General features: G+C 41.1%; 1 protein-coding gene and 1 long non-coding RNA gene across 4 annotated transcripts in view; one reads left to right on the top strand and one right to left on the bottom strand.

The window, feature by feature from the left end:
• The window catches only part of VCL (vinculin), a 118,928-nt gene extending 96,844 nt beyond the window's left edge, over positions 1 to 22,084 (bottom strand). For 2 of the 3 annotated variants that reach the window (XM_069068286.1, XM_069068288.1), the window contains exon 1: positions 21,771 to 22,084. In XM_069068286.1, the coding sequence (XP_068924387.1) occupies positions 21,771 to 21,938 (168 nt within the window). In that variant the 5' untranslated portion in view covers positions 21,939 to 22,084. The remainder of the gene's footprint in view (positions 1 to 21,770) is intronic. The other variant, XM_069068287.1, reaches the window with a different exon arrangement.
• On the top strand, positions 18,551 to 23,323 carry LOC138146415 (uncharacterized). The gene is made up of 2 exons (XR_011164474.1): positions 18,551 to 21,116; positions 22,539 to 23,323. It is a non-coding gene; the product is annotated as an uncharacterized lncRNA (long non-coding RNA).
• The last annotated feature ends 748 nt before the right edge of the window (positions 23,324 to 24,071 follow it).

The following is a 24,071-nucleotide window of genomic DNA, read 5'->3' as shown; positions in this document are numbered from 1 at the left end:
CTTCAAAGTTTGTTGCTCACATACAATGGCAATCCAATTCAACTAATGTTTATTAAGTACACTAGAATGAGTTATATAGACAGGTTCAAATCTCATCATCTGACACTAACAGATTTCAATGAGGCAAGTTACAATTTCTCAGAGCCTCGGTGATATCAGTGGCTCTCAAAATGGGGTCTGAAAAATCAAAACTATTTTCATAAAAATATTAAGATGCTTCCATTTCTAATACCATAAATATCAACAGCTATAACCCAATTAAAGAAAAGCTTTTTTAGGAGGTCCTCTGTAATGTTAAGAGTATAAAAGGATTCCAAAATTAAAAAGTTTGTAAACCACTGCTCTGCAGTATTAATTACAGAAAATGGCCCTCAATGAAATCAAAGGCTGTCTACTATGCTATGTAGGAACACAAAGACAAAAAGCAAATCAATCCCAGCCCTCACAAAGTATGTACAAGGATGAATATAGCATTCACACTTCAATATTATACAAGCTAATTCCTAAAAGAAAAACAGTAACCGTCAGGAGAATCAAGGAAGAGGTAGACTGAGCCTCAAAGGAAGACAAAGATTCTGAGAAAGGAGGGTACATAAAAGGCAAAAGGAATGGAGAGATAGAGAAATGTTGTGTTAAGTTCCAGAGCACAGCTAATTTGGATGAAATTTACATCACTTTAATTCAACAAGTATTAGGTGCCTACTATGTCCCAAAGAAATGACCAAACATTGGAGATACAGCCTTTTTCATGGGCGGGAGGGGGGGGGGGGGGGGGGGGGGAGGCAGGGGTTTTGTGGAAAGGAACAGTATTGGGAAGGACAATAATACAAAGATAAGTAAATACAAAGTAATTTCAGGGGCATGAGAGAGAACCAGACACTAGGGGAAGCATGGGTGGGGTTAAGGAAAAGCCTCATATGGGAGATAGCACCTGAGGTGAGTTTTAGAGGGAGTCAGGAAGTCCATGAAGCAGAGATGAGGAAGGAGAACACTCTAAGAAGGAAGAACAACCCTGAGCTAAAATCACTGAATTCTGAGTTTCTGAAGAAGAATCATAGAAGGAACACAGATCACTTATCCTGGAAATATGAATCCAAGGACTTAGTCCTCAATATGCCTGTTAAGTAAAATGAACTCACTTGAATCAATTTCTTAATACCCATCATACAACAGCATTTATGTTTCTGCTGCAGACATAAAAGAAAATAGTGTTTTTTAGAGACATTGGCTATTTTTGACCATGTCTTATTTTTTACCCTGGAAATTTTCAGCAGCTATCCCAAAATAGCAAAAAATACTCATCTGAAGGCAGTGAGAGAGATCAGTACCTTCTCTGGCAGCAGCACATATACTAAAATTAGAAACATATATCATTCCTTAGAATTTGAAAATCCTACTGCGGATGAGTCAGAATATATACCTAACTTTTCCTGTCTTGTCAGAGTACTACTGTTACCAGAAATCGTGGTGTTTGTAAATTACCACTAGGATACTGGAATTCTCAATACTGTCAGGATACAGAAATCATGTGCAATCTATGATCAAAGAACAGGTTAGTCTACCACCTAATAGAGAAGGTAAATAAGAAGGAGGAATACCTCTTCGTTCTTTAGATTATCAGGGAGAAGGTGTACCTTGTTTTTAAATGGAAGAAAGGAGCAGAGGGGGATCTCAACCTAAATCAGAGGGTTGGAGGACAGGGAAAAAATGTAATAGAAGAGAAAGGGAAAGAAGAGGAAGCACTGAACATTTGGAGATAAACGAAAGCAAGAAATCTTTTCCCATAGGGGAGAGAACCAGAACTTCAGAGAAGGAAGCAGCTGCCTGCATTCCAAAGAATAATGTTATGGATTCACAAATGCCCTCAAGAGAGAAATTATCCTGTAAGGGTCAGAGAAAGGAGAGCAGCCAGGGGCCAGCACCTGTGCTGAGCAGTAAGGAGGCTGCTCGCTATGCATCCATTTAATAGTAACCAGAAAGTGGCCGGCTGTCTTCCACAGACATCTCTCCCAAGGACTACTACCCACTTCTGGTGATTCAAATGATAATTCCAGAAGGAATCATGTCAGCTCTGCTATGTAACAAGGGCTGCATTGCATATTGCATATACATTGTAACAAGAGGAATTTAAAGAAACAATGAAAGACCTCCCTGAACTGATACAGAATAAATAAGCAAAATATACACAATTACTTCAACCTAAATTTTAAAAACACTTAAAGGAAGCCAAACTCTAAAAATAACTATGAAAAACCAATACCAGAACAGGTAATGAAGCACACCTCTTTCTGCTGAGAAATGAAGACAGGAATTAGATCATCAGGCCTGGAGTCATGCTGAAATCCACACTCACTAGCTGTGTGACCCTGGGGAAGTCACTTCACCTCTGCTTGCCTCAGTTTCCTTATCTGTAAAATGGGGACAATAACAGCATCTACCTCCTCAGGTTGTTCTAGATCAGATGGGATAACTGTAAAGCACTTAGCACACTGCATGACATATAGTAAACAATTAGTCATAAACATATATTAAGCTCCTACTATGTATGTACCAGGCACTGCACTAAGTGCCAGGGTCTCAAAAAGAGGCAAAAGATAGTCCCTGACCTCAAGGAGCTTACAATCTAAGGGGATAACAGCATGCAAACAAATACATAAAAATCAAGCTGTATACAGGATAAATAGGAAATAATAAACAGGGGGAAGGCACTCGAATTATGAGAGCAGTGAGAAAGGCCTCTAAACTATTATCATTATCGTTGTACATGGTCAAATGCATCCCTTGAAACAGTTATCCCAGACACTTACTAACAGTGTAACCTTAGGCAAGTCACTGAACCACTGTCTGCCTCAGTTGCCTCAACTGTAAAATGGAGATAATAACAGCACTACCTCATAGAATTGTTCTGAGAATCACATGAGATAATATTTGTGCCTAGTACACAGTAAGCCCTACATAAGTGCTAATTATTGCTATTATTATTATTAAAGACCATAGCCTAAAATTCTTCAGGGGCATCAGTCCCAGATGGATATAGGAAGCTCACATAAATGCTGAAGACCCAAGGAGAAACAGTTCTGATTAGGAGGGACTAGGGAAGCTAGGCAAATAGACAAATATGGAAACACTTGGAACTCAACCAACACAGATTAGTTTTAAGACTTATATAGAAGGTGAAAGGAAAAGCAAGTAACTGAAAGTGAACAGAAAAGCATAGCATACAGCCCTACAAAGCCAGAGTCAAAACCTACAGTTGCTGAGTAAGGCTTGAAAAAAAAAAAAAAGAAAGGCAGTTTGGTTCTATTAGAGAAAAAAAGCCCAAATAAGGGAAAGATAGTACCACTGCTTGGGATGGATGGCATAATGATAATAGGTGAGAGAAGAACAGCAGACACAATCCAACTCATTTCGCTTCTCTTTTCTCTACCAGAGAGAATGATCTTTGAACTTGAAAAGTCATATATGGGTCAGAAAGATAATAAAAGAAGCTACTTTCCCCAGAGGAGTTCACATTGCCAGGCCCAAACATGCAACATCTCCAGGAAATAAAGTAAGTGAGTTTTGCTGCTAACCCACTGTCAGTGATCTCCAAAAGATCACAGAAGATGAGAGAGGAAATTGAGAAGAAAAATGGTCCAATTCTCAAAAAAGGAAAAAAAAAGTGAAGTCTATAAACTAGAGGCCAGTGAACTTAACTGATTCACAGGAAAAAATGGAGCCTCTTATTAAAGAGACAGCTTTAAGGGAGCAGAAGTCACGAAGAGCTAGTTTAGCCTGAAGAACAAGCCAGACTGGACTAGCCTCATTTGTTCTCTTGACATTTACAAAACGGGCAGATCAGAGGAATACCTGATGGCTTACCTAGATTTTAGCAAAGCTTTTGACAAAGGAAAGTCTCTCATGCTAGCCTCATGGGGAAAAAAGGAAGTGAGGTAAGTCTAAACAACCTAGGTATGTGGAATCAGAATGGTGTGACCAGAAGGACCCAGAGTTGTCATCAAATACTCAATTTGAACTAGAAAGGTAGATGGCAGAGTGCCCCAGGAACCTTTCCTTTGCTTTGTGTTGTTTAACTGTTCATCACTAACTTGGATAAATGCAAAGATGGCACATTCATCCAATTTGCAGAAGGTCCAACGCTGTAAGGGATAGCTAATATACTGGCATATCACCCTGTCAGCAGTATATGACAGCCCAAAATAAGGTAGTACAAGGAGTCAAGGGATAATGTTCAGTAATAGCAAGGTGGCAGTCCCACTCCACATGCACTCTGCCCTGGTTAGATCATCCCTAAAGATACTGTCTTCAGTACAGGGAACCACTTTTTTTTTTATAAAGCAATTGGGGTTAAGTAACTTGCTCAAGGTTGCATGGCAAGTTATTTGGGTGTGGTGCTAAGTATCTGAGCCCGGATTCGATCCCAGGTCATCCCTACTCTGGGGCCAGTGCTCTTACTCACTGTGCCACCTGGCCACCCTAGAGAACAACTTTTAAGAAAGGACTATAGCAGGTTGGAGAACATCCAAAATAACAGCAACCAGGATGTCAAAGGGCCTTGACACCATGCCATCTGAGGATCCCTTCAAGGACCTGTTGATGTTTTGTTTAGGGAAAAAATGTTTTAATAGGGAGACACAACAGCTGTCTTGGAGCCTGGAGTGGAAGAGAGATGAGGCTTTTTGTTGGCCTCAGAAGGAAGAACAAAGAACAAGGAGTCAACATTACCTAGAGATACATTTCCACTTGAAAGAAAAACTTTGTCTTAGAGGTGCCCAAAAATGGCAAGGGCTGCCTTGGGAGTTGATGGATTCCCCTCACTAGAGGGCTCTTGATGAAAAGGGCAGATGACCACATATTGTGTGATGACCACATATCATAGAAAGGATTCTTGTCCAAGTGTGGGCTGAATTAGATGCCTTCAGAGGTCGCTTCTGATGCCAGAGATTCTCTAATTCCATGAACCTGTAAACAGATGCCAAAAAGACCAGGAGGTTCTGGGGAACCTAATGTAAATCTAAGGTGGAGAAATACCACAGCTTCCAGAAGAGGTTGCATTACCTAGAGCTGACTTTAACATAATAGAGTCACATCTTATGTAGAGATTGGATTCTAGGTCAGTGTAAGAAGAAAATTATGGGTAGTCCCTTTAAGATCCCTGAAATCATCCATCAGCCAAAGTATAATTTCTTTAAATAATTATAGCTGGAAGAAGATGAAGGGCAGGTGCTTTAAAAGACAACAGTCTGTATAGATGTGAGATAATTAGTATGCAAACAACTGAAAATAAATTTTAATTTTCACTATTCCCAGTTAAGCTACTGATCAGGACAGAGACAGGAACCATGACTTCTATTCAAATAGAAAAATTCTTTTCTGGAGTGGCTAGGTGGCACAGTGAGTAAAACACCAGCCCTGGAGTCAGGAGGACCCAAGTTCGGTTCCGGCCTCAGACACTTAACACCCACACAAAAAAACTAGCCATGTAACCTTGGGCAAGTTACTTAACCCCAACTGCCCTCAAAAAAAAAAAGGAAAGAAAGAAAAATTCTTTTCAAAGCAGGCAAAGACTGATGATTAGAGAAAAAAATACTCTTGAAAAAGCTGGTGGTTTTCTAGTAGAGGGTGATGACATCATGACATAATGGTTTCTTTTCTTGCTTCTCCATAAGGAAAGAGAGGATGCAAAGACACCGAAAGAAACATAGAGGGATCTTCTAGATTATCAGGAAGGCTGGGAAAGCCATCTATGGCCAAGGTTTTCATTAGCTCCAAGAGTCCACAGAGAATGACTAGGACTGTGCAAATGGAAGATGATATAATCACACTCAACTCCAGGAGATGAGTACCTGAGGGAACAGCAGACTCCAGTCTTCCAACTCATGATTACTCTGGTGTATATGCGCAATGAACAGAATGTAAGAAAATTTCTCTCCTCCCCTCTTCTGCCCTTTCTCCTTCTCCCTCTCCTTCCTTCCTTCTCTCTCCCTCTCCTTTTCTCTCTCCTCTCCTCCCTCTCTCTCTCTCTCTCTCTCCCCCCCCCCATTACATGGGTATATGTGACTCCACTGTAACCTGTTTACCTGACCTCACCTAACAAGGTGAATGCTGATTCCTTGCTCTATCCATTCTCTCTTGAATTAGTGAGAATTTTTCTCCCTTTTTTTAGAGCTCTTAGACAGCTAGGTGGCTCAGGGGATAGAGTGCTGTGCCTGGAATCAGTTCAAATCCAGCCTCAGAAACTCACTAGTGATGTGAACCTAGGTAAGTCACAGAACCTCTGTTTGCCTTGATACACTGGGTAAGGAAATAGCAAAACCACTCCATATCTTTGGTAAGGAAATCCCATACAAGGTCACAAAAAGTCAGAACAACAACATTAGAGTTCTTTTCTGGATTGTTTCCGAATATTCTTTTTTCAGAGTCCTCTTCAGACATAGCCACAGTCATACCCACCAGTTAGAACTTTTCCCTGAACTACATATAACCAAAAAGTTGTAGGTACAACTTTAATTAATTAAGTGTTCAATAAGATGTCAATAACTTCTCTACTTTACCACCCTCACTTTGATACAGATAACACAGTTTTGTATAGATAACAGTGTACAGTTTGTATGGGTAACACTTACATTTTTTGTATTAGATATATTTCTATTTTTATTGATATACTGCTGAGATGAAGAACACTATGTATTTAAATTTGTAGAGCTTGTATAAATAACACTCCAGATGTTTATTGATCTATTTTGAGATGAAGGGTACTATGTACTTAAATTTTAAACAGATTTGTTTCATCATTATCGGATGCATTTCATTCACAAAGACACAATAAGTATAGTCAAAAGTGACCAGAACTTGGAATTCAGAAACCTGGGATGAAGTCCTGGGTTCAACAGTTAGTGGCTGTAAGATGCTTGATGAGCCACCTTATCTCTATAACTCAATACCTCATCTGTGAAAAGGGCACACCTCCATGACCTACCTCTTCTGGTTACTGTGAGGCAAGCACTTTCTAAACTATAAAGGTCTATATAAATGAGGTAGAAGCAAGATCCTAGAGGGGAGAAACTGCCATTTTTAAAAATCTTGCTATCCCCAGTACTTAGTACAGAGGAAACAGTTAAACAACTTTAAAGCCATCACTAATGAACAGGATGAATCTGGTGACTCCAGAAATGAATGCATTATTTTCAAGCATATCCTGCTGATCAAGAGCTCCATCCAGAGACTAGGAGCCTGGGCTGTTATTGCTCTTTTACTGGGTTCCCCATTGATGCTCATCTTTGGTATGGGTCTATCATAAGCAAAAAAAAAAAAAAAGACTATTAAGATTTAAAAAAATCCTAACCCTGCTTCAACCCCAGCCTCCAAACTGCAAAAACAAAAATAAAATTAAATTAACAACTTCTAACAGTCATTTGGAGGGAAATATTTCTTAAAATTGCTCTAAAGAAAGTAGTCACTAACAAACAATTGTATGTAGTTAGTTTCACTGTGAATAGCTAGCACCCCAATAGGGCTGCATTAGTCCTGGTGTGGGCCTTGCCTCTGTTGGTCCATGCACCCAAAAGGGTTGAATGGTGTTTTCTACAATGCTATCCTGCAGCATCTGTCACGTCACTGAAAATTCGCATTGGCAATCTGCTTTACTGGCAAAAGCATCCTGGCCTAGTGGGGTGCCTAATGGTGGTGCAGTGAATAGAGCACTGGCCCTGAAGTCAGGAGGACCTGAGTTCAAATCCGGACTCAGACACTTAACACACTAGCCGTGTTACTTCAGGCGAGTCGCTTAACCTCAACTGCCCTCCAAAAAAAAAAAAAAAAAGCCTGGCCTAGGCATAGGAGAAATGTTTGACAAAACTCAAGATGTTTAAACTGAAAAGGGAAAGATGTGAGAGGAATTGTATGGTCATATTCAAGTACTGGAAGAGTCATCTTTCAAATGAACAAGGGAAGAGATTTATGATGACCCAACAGGCAGAATTATGAACAAATGATGGTAAAAAAAATCTTATGTCAAATTACAGTTCAACAGAAAGAGCTTCAGGGGCGGGTAGGTGGCACAGTGAATAGAGCACCGGCCCTGAAGTTAGGAGGACCCAAGTTCAAATCCAGCCTCAGACATTTAATACTTACTAGCCCTGTGACCTTGGGCAAGTCAAAACCCCAATTTCCCTGCCTTCCCCCCTCCAAAAAGCAGCAAAAAAACCAACCAAACAAACAAAAACCAGAAAAAGCTTCCTACCAATCAGAGCTATTCAACAACAGGAGACTGACTCACCGATGTAAATGCTCCAACAGAGTCCAGATCATAGGGGGAGGGATGCTGTTCAGGGGCACTCTTGTAAAGGGGAGGCAAATGGTCTATGTGACCAGATGACTACACTGTACAATTCTGGTTGCTTAAGTTAATAATATATCCTTGGATAGGAGACAAGGACTAGCCCCATCCTTTCACTGGTACAGGAAATTCCCAGCTGAGCAAAGTCCCTCCACCAATATAGTTTAAACCCTCCTCTGCTTGAAGTCTGAAAGAGCTGCCTAGTGCAGTGCTATCCCATTAACACTCTCTATGTTCTAATGTATTTTTATTTAATTTGTTAAATATTTCCCAATCACATTTTAATTTGGTTTGAGGATCTGCCTATTGTGTTTGACAACTCTGGCCTCCAGAAGAGTTTTGGTAGGTGACTTATTACGCAGAATCCTCCATCCCTGGAGTTAAAATTAGAGAAATTTATTTGATATAATTTCAAAACAATAGACAGAGAGGCAGGAAAGCCATATGAAGTGGCAGTTAGGAGAGCTGAGTCTGTCTTGACTCCTTGAACAATTAAAATGACTACCACTTTGTTTTGGGTTTTCTTTTTTTTGCTTTTTGGAGGGGGGAAGGCAGGGCAATTGGGTTAAGTGACTTGCCCAAGGTCACATGCCTGGTAAAAGTTTTAAGTGTCTGAGGTCACATTTGAACTCAGGCAGGTCCTCCTGACTTCAGGGCCTGTGCACCACCTAGCCGCCCCTAACTACCACTAACTTTGGACACATCACTAAACTCCTCTAAACTTAGTTTTCTTCTGTAAAATATAAATAGAAATGAGAGATCAAAAATTCATTTTTTTAAATATTGCCTTTGGCTAAGACTACTTAAAGGATCTACCCAGAGTTCAGTCTTCCAGTAAAAGGCAACAGTTTCCTCAAATGAAAGGGGAGGTACTAATTAGTAATAAGGGCAAGTCAGAGAACAGACGTCCCCCATTTTTAGAAATGATATAGACCATTTCCCTTCTTCCATTTAAAACTTACTCATGAGAACAACTGAAGTTTATTTCAAGAGAGCCTATGGCTTTGACTTGGATTATGGCAGCTGGGCTTAGTAGATACCACGGTAGAGTTTAGCCACTTCCCCACTGAGTCATTCAGTGGAAAACTACAATGGTGGAAAATTCTCCAAATAGTAAGCCATGGATTCCATTTCCTACAACTTAACAATATTTACAAAGCTTTTAAGTTCTAACATTCTCTCCCCCTCCCCACCACCCTGCAGATCACCCTTTGTTAGCTACTGTTGCTACAGATGTTTGGAGGTATATTTAAAACTTTAAAAGTCTGACAGAAAAAAAATAAGAGGATTTCATTGAATGAAATATTTTCTACATAGCAGGAGTTTAGTAAAATTAATGACTCTATGGAACTGAAAAACTTTGTGAGTATTAAGAATGGACATTAAGACCGGCTCCAGTGTTGAGAACACCTGGAGATCGAATCCCGGGCTCAGACACTTAGCACCCACCCAGAAACACCTGGCCATGCAACCTTGAGCAAGTTACTTAACCCCAATTGCTTAGGGGCGGCCAGGTGGCTCAGCCAGTAAGAGCATCGGCTCCAGTGTCGGGATGACCCGGATCAAATCCAGGCTCAGATACTCAGCACCACACCCAGAAATAATAATAACTGGCCGTGTAACCTTGAGCAAGTTACTTAACCCCAATTGCTTTAAAAAAAAAAAAAAAGATCATGGAATCTTTGCCCTATAAAACACCTACAGATCATCTAATCTAATGCCCTTCTTCTTCTGCATACAAGGAAAGAGACCCAGAGAAGTAAAGTGTTTTGCCCAAGGTGATAAGAAACCAGATAGTGGAAGAGCTGAAACTAAAAATCAAATTTATAGCAAAAAGCAGCCAGGTGGTACAATGGAAAGCCCCAGGTTCAAAAACAGCCTCAATCACTCACCAGCTGGGTGAGTCTAGGCAAGTCACTTAATCTGTCTGCCTCATCTTCCCAACCTAAGAAATGGGCACAATAACAGCCCCTAGCTCCAAGGGTTATCATAAGGTCAAAATTATATAATATTTGTAAAGCACTTTGTGAATCTTAAAGCACTATATAAATGCTATCTATTATGACAACCCAGTTCAGTCCTTTTTTCCACTACCCTATCCTACCATCATTTGAACATGGCATCAAAAGAGATTAAACATGACAAGATGTGCTATTCTCACCTTCCAGAAACAATCCCAAATCTCTACTCAATTATACAGCTGTTTGACCATGTATATAATTATACAATCAAACAAACAGCTGTTTGACCATGGGCAGCTAGGTGGGTGAGTGGATAGTGCTGGGTCCAGAGGCAGGAAGACCTTAGTTCCAATCCAGTCTCACTTACTAGCTGTGTGACCCTTGACAAGTCACTTAACCCTGTTTGCCTCAGTTTCCTCATCTGTAAAATGAGTTAGAGAAGGATATGGCAAACCCCTCCAGTATCTGCCAAGAAGATCCTACATGGGGTCACAGAAGAGTCAGACGTGACTGAAATGACTCAACAACAACACAGTGCAGATGGTCTAGAAGCTCCAGCCAAATTTTTTTTAAGTTGGCCCAAGTCTCCTGGAACCATACATTATTTATTATGGCTCCCATCTTCAGAATGCTAGGGTGTTACTACTGTAATCATAACTGCCCAGATTTAAAAATATTTCTACTTTAAATAGCCAGATAACTTATCTGAAAAAGCACACACTCAGAATTTTTCAGTCTGGTATTTGTTGGAAAAGTCAACCTCTGCCATGATGTAATCTCCAAATAACTGAAAATGAAGTGACAATTTGTTCCCAATCTCAACTGGTCATCTGGATCTTCATTCCCAACCTCTATTATATACATGTGCTCTCCATTGCACAAGTTCATGGTTGCTCAAGATGGATCAGTTTGATAATATGTCTTAGACCAGCAAAGTGGTTTAGGAGCTCCAGGACAGCACAGAAGTCTCTTGAATTCGCTCTATGGCACTAACCAACTGGTATTTCATTAAGGTAGTGCACTGGCTCTCCAACATGCATTATAAAAATAACATTGATCTGTAGCAATAGCCTGGGTGAATTTCCCCACTCTTATCAGTTCTTGACCAAGCCAATGAAAATAGCTTTGTTTTTGAGGTTTTGGAGTTGTTGGGGTTTGGTTTTTTTTTTTTTTGAGATTCTAAACAGAAAGAAGTTAGGTTGGTCTGTGTTTGTGGTGTGTGTATGTGTATGTGTGTGTGTGTGTGTGTGTTTGCATCTGTTTATTTTCATACTTATAAACTTTATGGCTGGAAGTCCAAAAGTAAAGCAAAGTAATATTCTATCTGCTCTCACAGCAAGCTCACAAACTGAGAGTGAATAATACTGAGTTCAAACACAGTGCTGACGAGGGCACAAAGTTGTTAAGGTTTATTCACCTTAGCTTTACTAAGAGAGCAATTCCACATCCAGAGGCCATACCTCCAAACACAAATCCAGTTAAGAATATATAATGGCCATCACTCCTAGAAAAATAACTCATTTTCTCTTAACAGCACATGAATATTGCTATTTGAAATATATACATTTTGGGGCGGCCAGGTAACACAGCGAGTAAGACCACTGGCCCCAGTGGCGGGATGACCTGGGGATCGAATCCAGGCTCAGACACTTAGCACCCACCCAGAAACACCTGGCCGTGTAACCTTAAGCAAGTTACTTAACCCCAATTGCTTAATTAATATATATATATATATATATATATATATATATATATATATATATATACACATTTTAATGTTTTCTTTTTAGGTTTTTTTTTTTAAATAATCATGTAATCATAGGATTAGGAGGGATCTTTAGAGGGGTTGGATGAGGTGATTTTGGATGAAGAAACTTACTTAAGGGCACAAGGTAGTATAACCAAGAAATGAACCTAGGTCTTCTCATTCTATATCCTGTTCTCTTTTCACTATTAGTTTTAATTTTCTTCTAAAACTGTAAAGAAAAAAAGAAGCATCCTTCCTTTCCCTTCCCACTCTCAATGGAATGGACATGCTCCATTCCAATGGCCTTACATACTGAGAACAATAAAAGGAAAAGCAGCTCTGATAAACTGTGTGCACCCCTGCATCATTAGAAGTTGCCAGGCCACCCCAGGAGTCCCAGTGATTGAGAGCTACAGACTGAAAACAGAAGTGGCGCTTTCCTCCTCGGACTCCTTTTTAAAAAGTCATCTGAGTCAATGTTCTTCTCTAGGTTTTCCCAAGTCTCATGCTGTACTTTCAGCCTGCCTACGATGAAGAAATGGAACCAAATGCCAAGTGAATTTCCTAACAGCGTATGTAGGTTGGATGAACATTAGGATGTATTGGCAAGGAAATTTATGCAATCTCTTTCCTTGAAGGTCTTTATGCAGGGGAGGTACAATGGAATAATGGAAGGAGGGCTCCGCTGCTAATCAGACTGGACCTGAGTTTGAATCCTACCTCACAAACTTAAGTAGTTGTCTGACCAGGAGAAAGTCATTTAATTTGTCTAAGCCTCAGTTTCCTCAACTGAGAAAAGGATAATATCCACAGTATTTATTTCACAAGCTTATGGAAAGGATTCAATTAATCAATTCGTATAAAGGGCAAACCACGAAGCACTATATAAAAGTCAGCTAGTATTATTACTCTAGTTTACGGAGACCCTTACCTAAATGTAGCGTGATTGCCTACATGACTTTTCCAGGTTCCTTCCTGCCCCTAAACTTGGCCTGCAAGTATATGTTATTATCCTAGAGACAAACCTGGGTACATAGCCAGCTCAAATCCTGTATTTGCTTTGCTGAACAGTAATGAGTCTTTTAAATTGCTCTAATGATGTTACATAGAAATTTACCTTACTATAATTCTCTTAACAGAGATTAATGAATAAGTTTGGCCACATTTGGCTACAATGCCTTAGTTGAATTAAAAAACCCCAATCTTTCTGTTTCTCTCCTGACGTAAAATTTAAGGAGTCCAAGATATTTATTAAAGAGTTATTCATTAGTCATATTAAAACAGGCATTAACACTACATAACCAAGCTTCCAAATGTCTTTTTTTTTATCAAAACTTGACTTAAATTTCTTTACACTAAAAAAGACATTCTTTGCAAGAAGATGTGAAATCTTGCATTTCCAGATACTCTCCTGTTGTTAATTTAGTAAGTGGCCCTTAGAGTTGGAATGAAAGTGAGATGAAGAATCACCAGTCCAAATAGAGTGGAACCTTTTTTTATCCTCAATATTGGGGAACCCAAGCCGAGAGGGGAGGGGGAGAGGGAGGGGGAGAGAGAGAGAGAGAGAGAGAGAGAGAGAGTGTATAGTTATACAGGTCAAATTCAAAACTTCTTAATTGTGCTAGAATGGGATCATACCGGTTTAGGTTCCAAAAATTTATTATAAAGAAATTGCCATTAATATGTAAAGAGGCAAAGACACGTGTGGTTTCATGTACATAGGCAACAATATTGCTGCTACACACTGGCAACAGCGCTGCCTCCTCCAGCTTGTTGGCTCAGCTCTGTGGCATCTTTTCGGACTCTGTACTTCCTAGCTCCCTGGGGTATGTCATGCAACAAGAAGGGGACTTTGTGAGAAAATGTCAAGTTAGTGATTTTTTTCCTACTACAATATGAACTTGGATATCAAAAATACATGAAGTCATTCTTGGGACTGAAAATAGGTTCTTTTACACTAGAATTTTCCCAAGCCCTATTTATGCTAGGGGCAAGCAATCTACACCCAGGCCATGGGGTAAAAGTTCTGTCGACAGAAGAGTCCTCAATTATTCAGGGACCAAATTCATTTGAGAAATGCTGATCTCATGAAATAGCTTTAGGAGAGCACAGCATTACAATTATATAAGATTAATATGAACAAACTTTTAAAGTCATATTTAATTTGAAGAAAACTTAAATGAGTCTAATTCCCACAAGTATCCACTGTGGATTCTGGCTATTAAAGGGGTAAAGGAGCACATCTAGCTCTTCTAACATCTCTGGGCCAAAGGTTTCCAAGTGAAACCTCCCTGGCCTATGAAGTCACAACACATCTGATATAAGTGGTACAAAGTTTTAAAGGGGGTCAAATTCAGCAACCATATATATATACCAGCTTAAAATGTTTATGTGCTAATCTCATCACTCTAAAAAAAGGAAAAAAAACCCCACTGTGCAAATGAAAATGCCTATAAAATATAATGCTATTTTAACATAATTCTCTTCATATAGTCTTTTTATGTCATGCCAGAACTTGACTAAGAACAGGTAAACCAGCCAAAATCAAAACAACAAAAAATATGACTAGACTAGAAATACATATATATTTTTTTTACTTCCAAACCCATCAAAATAATCCAAACAACCCTCTTAACTTTGGAATTAGCACAAATTCCCATATTCCCCCCAACAAGAAAGCAAAACTTGAAACTAAAATAACTTCAGATTTTAAAATTGGTAATATGCAACCAACTCTGCCTTGAGCACTCTTTCCCAAAAGTCTTGTGGTAATGCAGCTATTTATCCCAGAATTGCTTCTATCAGAAAACTAGATTATTTTGGGTGTGGTTCAAAAGTCATGACTGGAAGGAAAAAATTAATAAATGAATGAAAATGTCATGGGTATAGAGAGGAAAAGAATTGAAACATAACATCAGATACAATGATGTAAAGCAAAATGCCTAAAACAAATGAAAACCATACAAGATTTGGAGTCAGAATGGAATGGAATGGAAAAGTATTTATTAAATGCTGTCTTTGTGCCAAATACTGCGGTAAGCACAGACCCTGCCCTCAGGGAGACATTTCTAATTCTGGAAAGAAGACACGAATGGCTGGGTTACTCAATGGCTGTGGGGAAGTCACCTAACTTTCCAGAGCCTCAGTAGTACCTTACTACAAAAAGCACTCTCAACGTAGAGATTTAGAGGACCAGAGTTCAAACCCACTTATTGTCTAACTTACTGTCTTCGGCCTTAAGGAAATCACCTGTCCTCTCTGGCCCTCAGTTTCTTTATCTGTAAAATGATGTGGCTAGACAGGATGACTAGCTTGAAATTTATAGCCCAATGATCTGTTACTGACAAGGCTGAAGTAAGTAACAGTAATAGCTAACATTTATATAGTGCTTACTCAGTGCCAAACGATGTGCTAAGTAAGCACTATTATTATCCCCATTTTTACAGATGAGGAAGCTGAAGCAAACAGAGGTGAAGGGACCTGCCCAGGGTCTCAGACTGGATTCGAACTCAGGGTCTTCCTGACTCCTGGCTGGGACTTATCCACAGTGCCACCCAGTTGCTTCTGAAGACCTCATCCAGCTCTAAATCCTCTGAATTATGAAATAAAACTGTCAAAACAGAGATTAACAGCTAAGGGTTGTTTCCCTCAGAAGAAAAAGAAACTGCAATATATATGCCACACTGCAAAACACAGTAGTAAATTATCCCCTGCGCCCTCTGATTGGAACACTGCTGTCCCTCCCCATGTTTGTGCACCCATTCTTTTGTGCCCACCCTACTCTGAATGCTCTTACCTCCCTCTGCTACTTTTTTACTGCTCCATTAGAAATATTATTGAAAATTAAAACTGCACAGGGATTGAGGAAAAAGACACGTAAATAAATATTCCTCCTCTGTATCTTCCCTGAGCACTGGAGTAAAGAACTAAAGAGAAGTAACAAGAAATGCCAAAAGCACAAGAAAAGATACACCCTTAACTATGATGTGACTGATTTTTTAAACAGATGTACCAGAAGCTTAAATATCCAAATAAGCACTACTCCAGTCAGAGGATTTTTCATTCTTTGAGACTGGGTGTGATTTCTATAAACAGCCAAAAAGTCTTTTGAAACCAATTCTGGTTAATTAGGAGGGTGATCAAACTAAGTTAAATCCTGTGGGATAAAAAACTAGGTTTAACTATAAAGGAATGAGACTAATTTTTTGTGTGTGGTTCATAAGCTGGTTCAAAGACAATTATTAAAAAGGAACTCCAAAAACTTTTTGCAGCATTTCTATATTTATACACCCAAGGTGAATCTTAAAAAAAAAAATACTCATTTGCATAAAGAAGTTGTGGCATATTTGTTTGTGTTTTTTTAAAGCTGGTCCTTGAGTCAGGAGGACCTGAGTTCAAATCCAGACACTTACTAGCTATGTGACCCTGGGCAAGTCACTTACCCTTTTTGCCTGAGTTTCCTCATCTACAAAATGAGCTGGAGAAGGAAATGGCAAACCACCCAGCATTTTTGCCAAAAAAAAAAAAAAAAACCTCACATTAGGTCACAAAGAGTAGGACATACCTGACTAGGACTGAACAACAAAGAAAAAAATCTCATCCCTCTCTAAGTAATCATCTGCATTTTATTCCTTAAAAAACCTTAAGCACGGGGTGGCTAGGTGGCACAGTGACTAGAGCACCAGCCTGGCCCTGGAGTCAGGAGGACCCAAGTTCAAATCCAGCCTCAGATACTTGACACACTTACTAGCCATGTGATCTTGGGCAAGTCAATTAACCCCAATTGCCCTGCCCTTCCCCCCTTCAAAAAAGCAAAAAAAAAAAAAAAAAAAAACTTAAGCACCCCTCCTTCCCCCTCTCAAATTCATCACCAAACCCTGTTAATTCTTCAACAGTTTCTGACCCAATCCTCTTCCATTTCCCCATCACTATTCTCATCTAGGCCTGTCATTTTGTGTCAAATCTCCTTAGAAAGCTTTTAGAGCTGTTCTCACTGCCCCTAGTTCATTCATTCTGTAATTAAGTACTCAGTGAACTCCTATCGTGTGCAAGGCACTGATGAGGTGCTGAGGGAAATACAGTCATATGAAGTACACACACAGTCCCTGCCGTCCAAAAGCTTACAATCTAGTTGGGAAGGCAGGATGTGCACACAGATACAACAGATAAGTGGTTTAGAGAGTAAGCACCGGAGCTCAGGATACAGATCCTCTAGTCTCTCTATACATGATTGTAACACTAAATAGTTAACAAATTATACGCTTACAAAGCATTTTATGCTCATTATCTCATCTGATCCCAATACTGGACCTTCCCCTACCACCAAAAGGTGCTCAATCAAAGCCTGTAAGGTCCTAAACACCTTAACTTTCACAAAAGTTTTTGTCTCAGTGGCCTTTCCACAGTTATAAATTAGGAGTTGATCCATCTCTATTCCAAATAACTTACATAGTTTTAACATTATATTCCCCAACATGTTTTACTATAGCTTTTCATATAATCTGTTCTCTGCATACAATTTGGGATTATTGTATTTACACATCCCAAGTCTTTTGTGGTTTGCTATTAAGCACCTTAAAGCAAACTCATTTGTGTAAATGTTGAACTTAGCGATGAAAAAAATCATCTACTTAGTACTAGTTATATCAAGATGTGATTTTTCACAATGAATCTCTTTACTGTTACCAATATGATATTACATAATCAATACTTGTTATCTAGGCTATGTGATCCCCGAGAGCTGAATCTACCTGAAGCTCTGATTATTGGAACTTGCTATCCAAGACTTTATGGGACTGTAACTGATATTATTCTGAGTCTGACTCCAGGTATCATCGTTAGGGAATGCTACTGGGCCAATGATCCATGATGCCAGCAGTTCTCTGGGGTTTTACATCCATGAACTGCAGGTGGATTTCTCCTGGGAAAAGCTGGGGGAAACAACTCTTGACATGGGTGAAGACAGGATTCTTCTCCTGACTCAATTTCCCCAATCTCACATTTCTTGAAAGGAAAATATCCCACCTAGCTGACTTTAAGCCAGACTCAATCCAATTGGCTATCTATATAACTTTTGCCCGGAACTGACATAGAGTTAGGTAAGCATTATTCCCTTATAGTTATGTCCCTATTCTTTCTTTTTTTTTTTTTAAAGCAATGAGGGTTAAGTAACTTGCTCAAGGTTACACGGCCAGTTATTTCTGGGTGTGGTGCTGAGTACCTGAGCCCGGATTTGATCCAGGTCATCCCGACACTGGAGCCAGTGCTCTTACTCACTGTGCTACCTGGCCGCCCCTCCTATTCTTCTCTTATAGCAAATTTTTATAAACATTTCAGATGACCAGTGTGAACACAATCTTATAGGCTAATACTGAAGAATATCTGAGTTACTACAATAAGATGCAGGTATAACATCTGAGCTATTTGGCCTAGAATTTTAGTCCTTTCTATATTCCAAATAACTAAGTATTTAGGTTTGACATCTGTTACTAGTTATATATTCCTATGTAAACTAAGGCCCTTTAAATTCTCAAAATGGTATGGGGAAAAATAGGTAAATGATGCAGATTTGTTAAACCAGAATATGATTCTATAATCTAGTGAATATCATAACTGTCTCAGTTTTGTGTTACTGAAAGGAATGCCAGTACAATTAGTTATCTTAGAAGAATGGCTTGTAGTCTAGTTTGTAAATGACTTAAAGAGACATGCACTTTTGTCAGCATTATTCATCTGAAGGTGACTAGAAGCAGAAAATGTTTTATTATAAATAACTTACTCGATATACACTATTTTTAAATTTATTATTCAATGTATTTATATATCCCATCCCAGAACCTTTTGTTACAACTAAAAAAGTTGTATACTTTTTTGTATACTGGTTTGTACACGAAAACTAAAGTTAACCAGGCAACTTTTAAATGAATTCACTTCTGTATTAGAGTCCATCTTCTTATAAAAAGTATTGTTATTAATTCCTTAGCAGAATCTCATCCTCCTAATGGAGGAATAATGCCAAGCATAAAAATTAGGTTCTAATGTTCTGTTTATATCTGAGTTTCTCTCATATGTGTATGTGTGTGTAGATGTATAGATATAGACATGTATCAATATGACAACTGGTCAGCCTAAAAATGTAAATTCCCTGGTCTAAAAGGTTCTGAATTTGATCTTCTAGTAAAAGACATTAAGGTTTGAGTTAACTTTCAGTATCTGACCTGGCCAAAGTAAATTTTAAATTGTGCTAAGACCAATTCTGTAAGAGATTTTTAACAGAGAAAGGGGATCCCTACAAGAGACCTTAGTCTAAAACTCTCAGCTGGAAACTGCTCTGAGATCACACCCAGATCAGAGAGCTGCATCAGATGGTGTCACAAGAATCAGAGAGCTATGTAGGAGATTCAACTTCTGAGTATCAAATGTACAATTTTTTTTTACTGTTTACAGTTTCCCTGTGCACCTTTTATCTGTTGAGGTTTGCTTAATAGAGAGGGGACTGCCTCCTTTGATTTTTCAATTCAATCATCTCTTTCCCTTTTCCCCTTCACATTGTTACCTACCATAAGCCCCCTGGTTAAGAACCCTTGATGCAGTGTTTGCAGTCTCAGTTAGTGATTCATTGGGGAGACTTTGTCCCTCAATTAGAATCAAGTGGGGGAATGTGAGAAATGAACTAATTATTGTATTAGGATCAAGGTTTTTTTTCTTCTTTTCTACTTCCTTATACAGAAAAAAACCAGTGTGGGAATTCTCTCTTAAAGATTTACCCAGGCCAAGATCTAATCAGACAGCAAAAGAAATTCTAAGTCTGGGCTTATAATAATAAAAAAAAAAAACCTCCAACAACTATATTCCCTAAAATAATACTTTAACTCCTCTTAGCCAGTTTAAATTCTTTCATAATGTGGCAAAATGTAGTCCTAGAGTAATGCTATGAAATAATGAAGTATATTGATTTAAAGTCAGGTATCTTATAAAGTTCCTGTGACTACCTAAGAATGAACTCATTTCTGAGTCCTTAAAATTATAATCAATATTGGCTCCATAAAGTATATATAGAACATAAAGTTAAACATTTTAAAAGAATGCTGGAACTCTTATTTCATTGATAAATTAAGAGTTTGTGTCTAAATAAGAACTTTACCTCAAGAACTCTAGCTTAGTACACATATGGTACCACTTAAGCCTTCCCAGTTATGATGCTGCTGTGTAGAACAGTTTAAATTCAGGGATCACCAATAAACTGCCTTGCACATAGTAGGCACTTAATATTTACTGACCTGAAGAGACAGGAGGAACCCCAGCAATTAAAGGGACAGTCCTGCCCTAACTAAACCAGCATCAGTGGCCATGGAGCAGTCTTGACCCCAACTGTGGGTATCCCCCATCGGATAAATAATCAAAGCCCCACCCAGATCTTAGGCTTCTCGACTTGCCTGCCCTTCCTGAGCTCCCTCAGCATTTATAGGACTGCTCACAAACATACATCCCCTCTGTAAGGAAGTGTATTAATTTTTGTCCAGAGTGGTTTTTCACAGGAAGCAAGAGCCCAAACTACCCTTCCTGACATAACAGAGACAACAAAGTGTGAAACTGGTTATGGAACCCTGGTTTCATCAGTCACTGGTGCCTCTGTGTCATCCAGCCAACAGATCTCCCCCTGTTCTCCCTTCCTCAGTGGGCTCAGCCTCCCACAGCGATCGCTTTGGGAATTAGTCATGGCATCTGGAAAAACCAAATCGCTAGCTGAGAGGGTGGACTGCTCATCCATTCAGAAAGGCTGCTAGAACCCAAGGGATCCCCTCCTTCCTGCTCTCAGGGATCTAGCTGGTCATCCCCACAGGCCTCTCCAGGCAGCTCCATCTTGCTTCCTGCCAGGAGGAGGAACAGTGGGAGGGACCCGAGTCTGGGAAAGGCCAGTGAGGGGGAGGAAGCAGTCTGACAGCAGGTAAAAGGGAACCTGGACAAGAAGGTTTAAAATATAGGGGGGGGAACTTCGGAACGGGGGCTGACTCCATACTCAACACTGACTCAATACTGGGATCTACATACGCCCAAAGTGGGAAGAGAGGTGAAACTGATTTAGGGATATTGGGGGGAGGGGAGAAAGGAGAGAGGGGGAAGGAAAAGAGGAGCGGGAAAAGGAGAGGAAAGGAAGGAAAGAGGAGGGGGGGAAGAGAACTGGAGGGGGGGGGTAAGAAAGGGAAGGAGGGGAAAAAAGGGAGGGAAGAGAAAGGACGTAGAGGGGGACGGAAAAGGGAAGGAGAAGGGGAAAGGTGAATGGGAGGGGAGGAAGAGGGAAAGAGGAGGGGAGGAAAAAGGGGAGAGAAGGGGGAGACCCCGGTGTGGGAAGAAAGGGAAGCAGCGATCACCGAGGATGGCCCCGGGAAGGTGGCTCAGCACAAAGGGGAAAGTGAGGCAGGCTGGACAAAGGATCCAGGACGGGTGGACTCTAGGAGGGGGGTGGAGTGCGACGACAGGGCTTCCCACTAAGTTTGGTAGCGGGACGGAGGTCGGAGTCCGCACGGGCCCGCAGCAGGGGAGGCCGGGACACGTAGGGTTAAGGAGCAGGAGCGCGAGCGGGGCGGAGGCGACTGGGCAGGGCAGGGGCAGGGCAGGGGCAGAGGAGGGGCCGTGCCCCGGGAGGGCGGCGGGGCCGGGGTCTCGGGCGCTCCGGTGCACTCAGGGGCCTCCCTCCCTCCCGCCCGGCCGGGCTGGAGCTCACCCGGACGAGGTTGCTGACGGCCGCCTGCACGGCGGCCACGGGAGCGGTGAGGTCAGGAATGGCTTTGCCGTCCACCTCGCCCTCCTCATGCATGATCACCAGGTGCGAGATCTGCTGCGCCACCGGCTCCAGGATGCTCTCGATCGTTCGCGTGTGGAACACCGGCATGGTGGCGGCGGGCGGGGCGGCGAGCCGCGGGCTAGGGGAGACGGAGACCGGCCGGCGGGCGGCGAGAAACCAGGGGCTCGACTGCTGCCGGTGGCTGCGAGCGGGGCTGCGACTGCCGACTCCGGGCTTCCCTCGGCGTAACCCACCTCGAGGCTGCCCCGCCCCTCGCGTCGCCGCGCCCAATCGCGACTCCGCGCAGACCGGGGTGGCCATTCTCATTGGGCCTCCTCCTAGCAACTCCGCCCTCCCTCCCACCGCGGCCGCTGCCCCTCTCCTGGACCCCGCCCTCGGGAATGGGGGCGGGGCGGGGTCGAGGATTGGGGCTGCGCCGCAGGGATTGAGGCCGAATTCCCGAGCTCCGGCGAGGGGGCGCGCCTTATAAGGGCATAGTGGGAGCGGAGCGCCCAAGGAGACTGTTGGCCCCGCCCCCTAGAGGCCCCGCCCCCTGCCCCCTCCCTAGAAGGAGCGTTGTGGAGCTGCCGCTGCTCCAGCCTCGGGAAGACAGGATGTCTGCTCCGACTACGCCCTCTCCCACTGAATAAACTCTTCGCATTCAGGCTCTTCCCCCTAGACTCAGGCCTCGGTTTCCTTATTTTACAGATCTGGAAACTGAGGCAGCCTGGTGTGCTGCATAGAATGCTGACCCGGTGTTTTGGAGACTCCTGGGTTTGAATGCTCCCTCGGACACCCTCCCCTTTTAAATCTGTGACCAGTGACTTGCCAGTTTCTTCATCTGTAAAACAGGGATAATACCTGCAGTAGAAACATCCAGGTGGTGCAACAGATAGAGTTGGGAACTTGGAGCAAGGAAGACCTACGTACTTATTACCTGAGTAAATCATTTAACCTCCATTTGCCTCAGTCTCCTCATCTGTAAATGCAGTAATAACACTTGCCTCACGGTTTTTGAGAGTCAAATGAGTTAACATACATGAAGCATTCTTGACTCAATTTAAAGTGCAAATATTATTAAATAATGTCTAAAGTCCCTTCCAGCTCTAAAGATCTCAAACTAAACATAACTAAAAGCTTCCCAATCTCTCTTTTGCTTAAGCTTCTCCATCACAATGGACAAGACTCATCCACTTGGTTTTCCCCGTGTGAATGATGAAGTTCTTTTGGTGAGTGCTAAAAGAAGTTCTAAATGAGAACTATTAGGAGACTCTACAAGAATTAAGGATGCCCTCTTAAAACAGCGTTTGGAGGACCTCACCATCTATAGGAAATCTCATATCCAGTTTGACTCTGAGATGGGTGGGCACACATCTGGTTTTTTGTCCTGGTCTCAGTCTCTTGATATTAATCACTGGAAGGAAAGTTATAGAACAAAATTATAACCCTTTCTACATCTGTAGTAAGGCATTAAACAGATGTATTGGCAACAGTTTATAAAGATGTGGTATGTAAGATGTGTCCTACAATACTGGAAAGTATATGAAGTTGGAGTACTCAGGTTGACATCTTGTCTCTTTACACTTTTTACCTATATGTCCTTGGACTTAACTTAGATCTTAGTTTCCTCATTAGTAAAATAAACAAGTTAGATTAGATTACTTCTAACGACCCTTCCAGCTCTAAATCTATGATGCTATGTTAAAAATTAATTGCAAAAGCCTCCCCAGTCTCTTATTAAAAAGATTCTCATAGAAATAGGGAAGTGGGCACATGGCTGAGTAGTTACATATATTCTCCCTTCTCTTTACATGAGGATGTTGAGGCAGAGTAGGGGCATCGATTTACCTAAGCTCTCCTATGAAGTCAAAAATGGAAGCAGACTTTGAACCCAAGTCTCTCCTAAACTTCTCCCTACGGAGCTCTGTTAAGCTCCTCCCCCTGTCAGTTTGTGGGTTGTGCAATGAAATGTCCTGCCAGATATATTTCTGGCATAGAGATATCTGTACAGCAGGATATATTTCCAGGGACTCCTCCACAGCCTGTCAACAGACATACCTCTAGACACAGGCCCACATTTCTTGCCCGCATTAGGTAAACCTCCAACATACAAAAGTATTTTCACTCTCCCCAGTTCATCTCAGATTCGCCTTCTTTGACAACCTTCCCTACCACAACAGGCTTCCCCCCACCCTCAACAAACGCTGACACATGCTCCCCTTTCCCCACCCTAGGAAACCA

Source organism: Petaurus breviceps, unplaced genomic scaffold, assembly GCF_028583685.1.
Source record: "Petaurus breviceps papuanus isolate PSGF00001 unplaced genomic scaffold, PetGlider_PUasm1.0 90762, whole genome shotgun sequence".
In the NCBI taxonomy this organism is placed as follows: Eukaryota; Metazoa; Chordata; class Mammalia; order Diprotodontia; family Petauridae; genus Petaurus; species Petaurus breviceps.
This window is presented reverse-complemented; position numbering and strand designations above follow the sequence as displayed.